The sequence below is a fragment of the Podarcis muralis genome, chromosome 10, assembly GCF_964188315.1.
Source record: "Podarcis muralis chromosome 10, rPodMur119.hap1.1, whole genome shotgun sequence".
Lineage (NCBI taxonomy): Eukaryota > Metazoa > Chordata > Lepidosauria > Squamata > Lacertidae > Podarcis > Podarcis muralis.
The window spans coordinates 20,074,324-20,085,583 of NC_135664.1; the positions used below are offsets into that span (position 1 = coordinate 20,074,324).

The window sequence follows — 11,260 nt, forward strand, 5'->3', positions numbered from 1 at the left end:
TCTGGTCCTGGGCAGTGTTTGAGTTGGTATTCACCCAGAAAGCACATGTTTGCAGCCTTGAGATCCATTATAGATGGGGAATAAATGCAAGAGAATAAATAAATGATGCCAAGATATAACAAATGGACATTCCCTTTCTTTTTCGTTTTTGCAGTTTAGATTTTGTTTGCATCCATATGCCCGTGGTTACACTTAACATTTTTAATTTTCCTCAAAATATCTAAATGAGCTTTCATTTTATTAGCCTCACTGTGTAAATACCCTTTATATTTTGTCTGCAAGCTAAAGTTTTGCATGGAAATGGAAAGTTCATTCAAATGTTTGGCACGTTTCCCTATATTATTAAATCTGATTAAGAACATCACACACAAACATATCGTTTGCTGATTTCATTTTTAAATGTTATTTACATTTACTCCTGTAAAGTATAGAGTTACCATAGCAACACTTGAGATGGTAAGAACCTGAACAGAATAGTTCATGTGAGGCCCGCCACAACTCCTGTTTCTTGTGGGCATTTCAGATTAACTCATTAACCACAAATGCTTCGGATAACTTTATGTCACTGCAATAGACGCAAGATAATATCGCCAAGGCAACTATCTGTAAACAAACAATAAACGCCCATAAGATGGCAAAAGTTAGTTTCTTTCCAAAATAGGTTTTATCTTAAATAATTGCAAATGCAGTAAATAAAGAGTCCACTTGTGATATATCAGTGGTTCGGTGTTCGTTTTTCTCTCTTTCCAAAATAGATTTTATCTTAAATAATTGCAAACGCAGTAATAAAGAGTCCACTTGTGATATATCAGTTGTTCAGTGTTCGGACGCCACTCCAGTAATCAGACATTTCGTCCCCAAAAGTCTTAGTCATCAAGCTTTGTAGTAAATAATATACAGTGGTACCTCAGGTTAAGAACTTAATTTGTTCTGGAGGTCCGTTCTTAACCTGAAACTGTTCTTAACCTGAGGTACCACTTTAGCTAATGGGGCCTCCTGCTGCTGCCTTGCAGCCACCGGGCGATTTCTGTTTTCATCCTGAAGCAAAGTTCTTAACCTGAGGTACTATTTCTGGGTTAGCGGAGTCTGTAACCTGAAGCATCTATAACCTGAAGCATCTGCAACCCGAGGTACCACTGTACAACAGAAGACATTATATAAACGGCTTAAAGCAGGGTTGCATCTGTCCCCATCAGCATGTTTCCTTCGAGAGCAACATAGAAAGAGGACGGTGTCCTTCAGTTTGTTAACCCTCCTGAAGGTTGCATTTCATCACTTCTGTCTCCTGTTGAGCCTCAGAAATGGAAAGGAGGAGGTTTTTGACCTCAAGCCAGTGTCAACTACAGATATATTATGGGATGCAGGTGGCACTGCGGTCTAAACCACTGAGCCTCTTGGGTTTGCCAATCAGGGTGACCTCCCGTTGCTCTGTCCCAGCTCCTGCCAACCTAGCAGTTCGAAAGCATGCCAGTGCAAGTAGATAAATAGGTACCGCTGTGGCAGGAAGGTAAATGGCATTTCCGTGCACTCAGGTTTCCGTCACAGTGTCCTGTTGCACCAGAAGTGATTTAGTCATGCCGGCCACATGACCCGGAAAGCTGCCTGTGGACAAACGCTGGCTCCCTCAGCCTGAAAGCGAGATGAGCGCCACAACCCCATAGTCGCCTTTGACTGGACTTAACTGTCCAGGGGTCCTTTACCTTTTACCTTTACAGCTATATTACCTGCACAGGTGTTCTCCTGGAGAGGTTATTCTCTCTGGCCCACCCAATCTGATCTCAAGGAACACCCTTCTCAGTAACGCTACTCAGATAGGAATTCCCTACCAAGGAAGGCTCATGATGACCTTTCACCCATAGGCGACCCCTCATTTATTTATTTATTAAGCCACTGAGGTGACTTGCTTTTCTCAGCTGCTCTGTGCTTTGGTCTCATATCTTTTGCTTTTATTGTCTATTAATTGCCTGCCTTTTTTCCCCAGAATAAAACCTGCTATTATTTATTATTTATTTTTACATGGTTTTATTGTGCTATTGCTGGGTTATTTATTGTTAGTCAAATTGAGCATTATTTGTAAATGTGGAAAACAAAAATAAATAGATTAAGCATACTTTGGTTGAATTTAAACTAAGGCCATGCTTAATTCATGCTCTGTTAATCATTGCTATTTTAAAATATAATTGCAAATTGGCATATCATTTGAAATTAATGTTTGTATGGTTATTTTTAAAGGGGAGCTTTAATCTGCCTTTCTGCCAGATCAGTGCCACCCTACTAGACCATGGCTTAGAGAGTCACAGTGCAGTTCATCAGTCCGCACTGCCAATGGCAAGGAATTATGGGGGGAAATGCCCCACAATATCTGCAGGGCCAGATGTTTCCCATCCCTGCCAAATAGAAATTTAATGTGTTTACCGTCACCTCAAAATATCTTTCCAAACACTGGTAATGTCTGATATTATTGCTAAAGAATCAGAATTTTCTAGTGTGAGATTTGTGGACCAACTGAAACATTGGGCTCTTTCCCCAGATACCCAGGATTTGCTACCGATTCAACAGCTGCCTTAATGATTGGCCTCCTCTTCTTCATCATTCCAGCAAAAACATTGTCTAGAACTTCAAATGGAGAAAACAGTTGAGTATACATCCCTGACTTTTTCCTCTTTAGCACAAGTATAAAGGCTCGTCCACACTTCTGCTCAACCTGTGCCTAGAAAGCATGGGTATGCGCAATTTCCCCCTAGCCTCTCTCCCTTTCCTAGGGAAAAACCTGCTCTTTGGCGATAAAGTGGAACAAACTGAAAACCCGAATTGCCATTTGCTCCGATTGAACACTAAAGAGCAGTTTTCCCTGGGGGGAAGTAGCGAGACAAGAGGAAGTGTGGATATAAACCCGAAGTCAATATTATAACTGAGAGCAGATTATATAACATGGCAATATTTTGAGCTTCTTTTCAAAGCCATCCAGACTTCTGCTGTGGGATGGGTGGGCTTGAATCATAGAACTGTAGAGCTGGAGGGGCCCCGAGGGTCATCTAGTTCAACGCTCTGCAATGCAGGAATTTCAGCGGAAGCATTCATGACATGTGGCCATCCAACCTCTTCTTAAAAACCTCCAAGGAAGGAGAGTCCACCACCTCTTATGGAAGTCAGTTCCACTCTTGAACAGCTCTTACTGTCAGAAAGTTCTTCCCAATGTTTAGTTCTTGTAACTTGAAGCCATTGGTTTGAGTCCTACTTTCCAGAGCAGGAGAAAAGAATTGGCTTCCAGAAAACAATTACAGGCAGAATCCCCATGCATCCCAAGCTCTGCATACATTGCAGAGCAGACGTGGAGCTCTCATAAGCATGTAAAAGGTAAAGGGACCCCTGACCATTAGGTCTAGTTGCGGACGACTCTGGGGTTGTGGCACTCATCTCGCTTTACTGGCCGAGGGAGCCGGTGTACAGCTTCCGGGTCATGTGGCCAGCATGACTAAGCCACTTCTGGTGAACCAGAGCAGCGCACGGAAACGCTGTTTACCTTCCCGCTGGAGCGATACCTATTTATCTACTTGCACTTGACGTGCTTTCGAACTGCTAGGTTGGCAGGAGCTGGGACAGAGCAACGGGATTTGAACCGCCGACCTTCTGATCGGCAAGCCCAAGAGGCTCAATGGTTTAGACCACAGCGCCACCTGCATCCCATAATATAGCTGTAGTTGACACTGGCTTGAGTTCAAAAACCTCCTCTTTTCCATATCTGTGGTTTAGACCACAGCGCCACCCGTGTCCCTTTTTCTCATAAGCATGTAGAAGAGAGTTCATCATTCATTTTCCATCACGGTTACCAATTCCAAAACAGGAAGAGCCTGCTGGATCAGGCCAGTGGTCCAGCTGCTCCAGCATCCTGTTCTCACAGTGGCTGACCAGATGCCTATGGGAAGCCCAAATGTAGCACCCTCCCCATATGAACCAGCTCCTGCAATGCAAAGGCATGAGAGTCAGATGACTCAGAATAGCTCTGTGTGAAACAGTAGTAGAAAGACAATGCAATGGGCTTTCCCTCCTCATATCTTTACAGACATTCTTTTTTTTTTATTCCCCCTCCTCTAGTTGTTTTTGATTACACTCCACTGATAACTTGGAAAGAATTTCAAGCCTGCATGCCCTGGGAAATTGCCATACTCGTTGGTGGAGGGTTTGCGCTGGCAGATGGCTGCGAGGTAATACAGATTTTTGCAACATATTCAATCAATAATAATAACAACAATATTCTTAAGCTGTAGCTGGTTTGCAAGAAAATTGCAGAGGACGAGCTGAAAAGTTGTCCGGTGTTATTCCACTAGTAATATTTATCTTATAATGGAACAACAGTTAAGCGAGAAATGGAAGGGAATTGTTGTTCAAGAAGTTAGGGGGAATTCGGAGGGTTAGTTCCTTTGCTTGGTAAAATGTTGTCTCTGAAAACGGTTTTGTTTTGACTGTTATTATCACCGTTATCATTAAATAGATTCCTAGTCCACCTTCTGGAGTGTGTTGCCGCTTGCTACAAATTCATAAAATAAAGCATTAGCACGTCAAGATTTAAAACAGCTGTAAAAACAATTGGCAGCATTAAAATAAAACTGTTCTTAAATATGACCATAAAATTACCCAGGTGCTGATCAGGATTTAAAAAAAAGAAAAATTATGCACAGAAGGGTGGTGTGCTAAGCCTTATTCAATGAAGTCAAGAATAGTCTCAACTGCTTTGGGCAAACAGCTTTGGCTGTTAGTAGCTTAGAGGACCATCTCCTATACCGAAGGTGACTAAGTTTCACCTTCTGGATGTTGTTGGATTCCAGTTCCCAACCAGCCCCAACTAGCCTGACTAATGCTCATGGAAATTGTAGTTCAGCAAGCATTTGGAGGGTTTGTGCCTTGGTCCTACAACATGTCATCTTCTCCTCAAGATGAGTGTGTGTAGCGTGGACTTTGTTGTGGCCTCTTGCTTGGACCATGAGCACAGCACAAAGTTAGCTTCATAAGCCAAGAAGATGACAAGCTTCTTGCACAAACATTTAGCCCCTTTGCTCCCAGTTCACTTCTCCCTTTGTGCAACCAACCAACCAACTAGGCCTTCCTTGAAGCCATAGTCAACCATAACTATAAATGGCAACTATGGCTAATATGATTTGTGCTTATGATGTTTTCAGGGTGGTTATACACTTGCAATACCATCTGCTCCAGCAAAATGTTTTGGGGCAGTGACTGCTGCTTTTTTTTGCAGTAGTGCATGTCCCGTAGTTTCCTTCTAAAATCCGTTAACTTTTCTTCTTCTTTGGCGATCACTCGTAGCCGAGTAAGATTGTCTTCCATTAATGTGGTCTTAACAGTTTGTCCGTAAGTAACTGTGGAGGCCAATTCTGGATCTGCACATCTTTCCACAGTGGGGACATAGGTTTCCAGGTGGGAGCTGATCACAGTGAGGATTTGTCCCCTTAGCTCGTATCTCCCTTTCGTCCTGAGTTAGTGTTTCTTCAAAGTCCATGACACCTTTGGTGAAGGCTGTTCTCCAGTTGGAGCGCTCACAGGCCCATGTTTCCCAGTTGTCAGTGTTTATACTACATTTGCTAAGATTAGCCTTGATATTATAATTAAAGCTCTGTTGTTGTCCACCAGCATTGTTTCCCTGTAGTAGTAGTAGTAGTAGTAGTAGTAGTAGTAGTAGTAGTAATAATAATAATATGATTTATACCCCGCCTATCTGACTGGGTTGCCTCAACCACCCTGGGCAGCTTCAAATACATATAAAAACATAATCAAAAATAAAAAAAAACTTCCTAATACTTCTGTAGTGCAAGAGTGCCCATCCAGATGGAAATAATGTGGTAACATTGAGAAAGCATTGCAGAACTAATAAAACAGTCTCCACCATTAATGCACTATTATTCTGTCAAAGGCATGTTACAGAATACATCTGCAAAAGAACAACAACTAAAACACACACACAAATACCAGTTTGGAGGGCCCTCTTCTGAACACCCGCCTCAACTCTTTTGTCAATGGCTTGTGAATTCAGACACAACAGCAAACCAAAGCTGGCACAAACTCACCAGCTTCAGCCTGTAGCTTGATATCCTGTTTGGCAGCCCCTCACAAACCAACAGTAAGTTCAGACATAAGACTAAAGCATGGTTGACCATGAATGCAGCTTACTTATACCCATGGTTGTGCTACTCAGAAGCCAGCCTCAATTAGTTCAATGGGACTTACTCCATAGTAAATGCGTATAGGCTTTCACCCATAGCCATTTATATCAAGGGTAGTCAGATGTTGCTGGACTACAACTCCCATCTTCCATGCCCATTGGCCATGTTGGCTGGGGCTGATGGGAACCCAACAACAGCTGGATGGCACTATGACGGCTAGCCCCAATTTACATGGTGAAAATGTATTATCTGCCAGAAGTTGAGCATCTTGGCATGCATTTAATATGGAGGAAAACACATTGAGGGGGCCTGGAATCCTATTAGAGTTCAGTTACTTACAGGTATCGATCCTGTGTATTGATAGGCTAACAGATTCTGCAAATGCCGTACTTGTGAAAAAATATGTATGCATTAAATTACATTGGCGGGTAACTGTGCTAACGTTCCTTTTCACAGGTCTCAAAACTCTCAGAGTGGATAGGAAGTAAATTAACTCCTTTGGGATCACTGCCCATATGGCTGACTATCCTCATTTCATCCCTGATTGTCACCACAATAACTGAAGTAGCCAGCAATCCTGCCACTATCACAATATTTTTGCCTATCCTAGCCCCATTGGTGAGTAACTGGTTTGGTTTGCCCATTCACAATTAAAGTGGTTAAAGATAAGTAAAAAGATGGAGTTTCCACCCTTTCAAAACATGCTTTAATTGGGTGTCTGTGTGTTTGACTTAGTGAGCTGGGAATATCAAACCAGAGAGTGGTAGTTTAGTAAATTCTAGATTAAAGAGTATGATGTTGTGTATAGGTGTTCTATGGAAGCAAGGAAATAATAATAAAAGATGCATAGTTCCTATGGATAGCAATCAAATATAAAGCATCAGTAATTATGTCCCACTGCGTTCAAGGAAGCATGTGTCCCAATGCACACACCGTGATACTGCATGGATCTTTATGTGTTCAGGGATGCGGGTTTCTTTTCTGCGTGCCTGTACTGTATTCACTTTGCCTCTATAAATCCAATTTTATTTTTAAAGACTTTAAATCCCACAGATCATAGGGTCATCGTGGCTATTTTAGCTATGGGCTCTTGTAAGGTGCTCTGCTCCTCAGCCTAGTAAAGTGGAGGAATGTATGTATATATGTTCAGGGTCCTTTAAATACTTCAGTTAACATTATGTGTTCATGGAGGGAACCTGTGGACCTGCAGATCCAGCTCCTGACAGCCCCAGAAGCCATGGCCAATGGCCAGGGGTGACAGTGGATGTTGTAGTCTAGCACCACCTGGTTCCCCATGTCTGCTTTTGTGATCGCAGCCTTTGGCTCTAGCTTGCATTTTAATTCTGTCTCAGATATGTGCTTCTTTCCGTGAATGTGAACCATGACTTTCTGTTTCTTCCTCTAACAGGCTGAAGCCATCCATGTGAACCCCCTGTATATATTAATCCCCTCCACCCTCTGCACTTCGTTCGCGTTCCTTCTACCTGTAGCAAATCCACCCAATGCCATTGTATTTGCATATGGTCACCTGAAAGTTATCGACATGGTAAGTCGAGGGCAAATAACATAAACCATGCTGACTTCTTTTGTAATAATAAGAGTAATAATAATAGCATCCTTTTCCAGTGTGCTCAGAACCCTTATTATACATCATCTCACTTATTCTTAAGGAAGTAAGAAGAGCCCAGTAATCTTATCTTGTCCAGTATCTTGCTTTCCATAGACACCAACCAGGTGGGCTCTAGAAAGCCCATGAGGAAGACCTGAAGACAATAGTCCTTTTCTATTGTTGCTGTCCGGAAACTAGTATTCAGGTTCTGCACAGCCATCATGACTTACAGCCACTCATACACCCATTTTGTCTAATGTTCTTTAAAAACCATCTAGGATGTTTATTTACTTAACACACACCACCTTTCCTCTAAGCAACTCTAGGCAGAATACATGGTTCTCCCCAGTGGTTTGTGGTCAGTGGACTAGGCTAGTCCCCTAAAAGTTCCCGGTAAATCAGAGTAGAGAAGGAGGTGTGATGCTCCAAGGGGATCCAAGAGCCCTCCTGCCTGTCCAGCTTTGGGAAGGAGATGCGATGCTCACACGCAACATCTCCCCACCACCACCACAATTGCACTTGCAAGCTGGCACCTCTGACCCTAACTGTTCCCCTATGGAAAATTTCACTACATGCCACTGTTTCTCTCGTCCTCTTGTCACAACAGCCCTGTGAGGGAAGCTAGGCTGAGGTTTAGGCAGCCCAAGGTCACTCAGTAAGCTGCATGGTTGGGTACAATTTAAACTCGTTTCTCTGTAATACTAGTCCATCACTCTGATCCAGGGGTGTAGGACCTTTTTGGCTCTGTAGGACATCCTCTGTATCACATCCCTGCCTCATGAGAGACCTAGTGGCTTGTCTAAAACTGCCTGATGGGTTTGTGACCACTCTGAGATTTGAACCTGGAATTTTCTGGTTTGCAGATCGTAACTGTGGTGCGAATTGTAGTTTGCAAAATTTCTTGATCAAACTGCGGCTTTCTGTTTCAATTGGTAAAAAGATTCTCTCCTTACCCTCCCCCCTTTCTTTTAGGTAAAAGCCGGTTTGGGTATCAATATCATCGGAGTTGCTGTTGTCATGCTTGCTGTCATGACATGGGGGGTGCCCATGTTTGAACTCAATACATATCCTAGTTGGGCACCTGCTATTGCTAACAGAACCGGACTTTAAGAATGGAGTAGCAGCTTCTTTTTCTCGACCCACCTTCCCATGCCGTGCTTCTTGTTTACTCTTCCCAAGGATCGACACATCTGCACTGAAGACGGTAAACCAAGACTCTTGCAGTCTCGATACTGCAATGGCAAGTGAGTCTGTGCAAGTGTCCCATCAGTTTGGATTTCACTCATCAGGGTTGGGAAGTTTGCAACGGCGGTTATGCACATTCATTATGAATGCTGATTTGCCCCTGTTTTTAGGGTCACCAAATAATGTAGGTTTATGACTATAGGGGTGCTGGGATAAGAGCGTGGTGGGTGGGTGGACAGATAGCTAGATCAATAGATTTTAAAATGCTGGAAGGCCATTATTTCAAGCTTATGACCAATGTGTCTTCCAGTCCCAACACGTGCACTGAAGCATTCTATGAGTGCCTTATAAGTCAGAGCTACATGATCACTTCACGTGAAGCATGTTGTGCCATACACTTGTTCCACGTAAGCCTACTTGCCCGGGGATGGTTGCTGCTGGAATCTGATAGGAAGATCTTTTCCGAGACGATCAATGAATGACTGAAATTTCAGATGATCATGCTGTGGGAAGAACTACCCATCGGCCAGAGAAGAGGCAGCTTGCCTCTCTGCCTCCGTACCACTCACAGCTGCTGGGATATGTGGGTTTGGGAATCGTGTGTGTGCTCATTGCAATCTATTTTAAACTTTTTAAACTATTTTAAATGACGAAGACCTAGGTGTGGTAACTAGCATGTTCTGCACTGGAAGCTAGACACAGCACCCAGTCATGGGCATGAGATGATGAGGGAAACCATCATGATCCAATGGGGAGTTTATGTATTATTATTTTAAAACCAGACGAGCTTACCACATTGTATTGATTCTGCCTGAATTAGTTCTGCCAGAATCAATCGTAGTAATAAATGTGCCAAAGTGTGAGACAATAGGATCCTTATTGCTGTATTTCTTGAGCTAAATATTAAGCACCTTTTCTATTATTCCAGGGTTGTGAGACCTCTTTTAGCTTGAGGGGCACATTCTGCTGTGGGTAACATGTCAGTGAAGGGGGGGAGGGGGCCCAAAGTGGGCACAGCAATTCATGTGGCACTTACCCTTGTACTGTAGACTACATTCCAGCCACACAAAAGCCAAGTAGGGTAGGGCACACATACTGTATCTATCCATCACCTGCCCAGATATCATTTTTTAGACTGGTTCCCCTCTATTGCCTCCATAATGATGGAAAAGGGCTGTTGCTCAGAGGCAAAGGCATACATTACTCACAAAAAGTCCAAGGTCATCCCTCAACCTCTTTAGCTAGGGTTGGAAAAGACACCTGTTTAAAAGCCTGGAGAATAGAAAATATCGACTTGGTCCAACTTGGTGTAAGGCACCTTAGCAGAGGTGGCTGTTCTGCATAGCATTCATACAGTAGTATGTGGGGACATGGGAAATGGGATTGCTGGACCAGATTGATCCACTGTTAATGGGGCAGGCAGCAAAGAGAAGTGTAGCTTTCAATACACGAGGGTGTTGGCATTGCAGCAGATGTGAAGCTTCTCTGGTTTGAGGCTCTGCTCACCTGGATCAGAGTCAGAATCGGGACCAGCTTTTGTGTCCCCATAGGACTCTATCTGTGCAAGGCAGTCAAGGCAGGACTTCATATTGCAACTGATGTCAAGATCACACTGGTGTTTTCTGCAACAAAGATGTGGTGTGTGGGATAATGCATGCATGTGAATATTTTTATTTTTATTATTGTTATTGCTAATATTATTATTATTACATCTGTGTACACCCTGACCTCACTGTTTGAGAAGAAGTGGTTTGAATACTGTGGACTCAAACTGTTTTTAATCTTGCAACTCTCCAGGCTAATTTGCACCAGGTAAAAGAGTTCACAAACAACAGGAGCCCTTTATCATTGTCATCTTAGGTCATATCAGAAAGTCCTGTTGCATCACTTGGGCTTTTATAATGGACCAAACTTGCAACTTGCGATGGGGAGGATTTTCACAGACTGTTTTGTTTGGGTATGATAATGTTTTATGTGCCATTTTACCTTTATGAACAGAGCAAATTATAAATGACAATAAAAGTGGAAATTCAAGTGAAATGTGTTGTTACATGTCATTGGGTTTTGTGTATTATTATTATTACTATTATTGTGTATTCTTCTTTATTAAATTTGTATTCTGCCCTTTATCCAAAATCACAGGGCAATTCACAACATAAAAATACATAATGGGACACAAAATGCATAATAAAAACAAGAACCAAAGCAAAAACAAACCAATGAGTGTAACCCCATCAGGAACCCATCCATTTGGTCTAGGGAACCACCCACTAACAGTTTTGTTTGGAATGAG

The 11,260-nt window shown here is 42.7% G+C and overlaps 1 protein-coding gene across 1 annotated transcript in view; it reads left to right on the forward strand.

The window, feature by feature from the left end:
* Window positions 1-11,001, forward strand: part of SLC13A1 (solute carrier family 13 member 1) — an 85,236-nt gene extending 74,235 nt beyond the window's left edge. Inside the window, exons 12-16 of the mRNA XM_028746955.2 lie at window positions 2,531-2,634; window positions 4,096-4,205; window positions 6,630-6,791; window positions 7,582-7,719; window positions 8,755-11,001. Coding sequence (XP_028602788.2) covers window positions 2,531-2,634; window positions 4,096-4,205; window positions 6,630-6,791; window positions 7,582-7,719; window positions 8,755-8,892 — 652 coding nt within the window. The 3' untranslated portion in view covers window positions 8,893-11,001. The remainder of the gene's footprint in view (window positions 1-2,530; window positions 2,635-4,095; window positions 4,206-6,629; window positions 6,792-7,581; window positions 7,720-8,754) is intronic.
* Window positions 11,002-11,260: the final 259 nt, after the last annotated feature.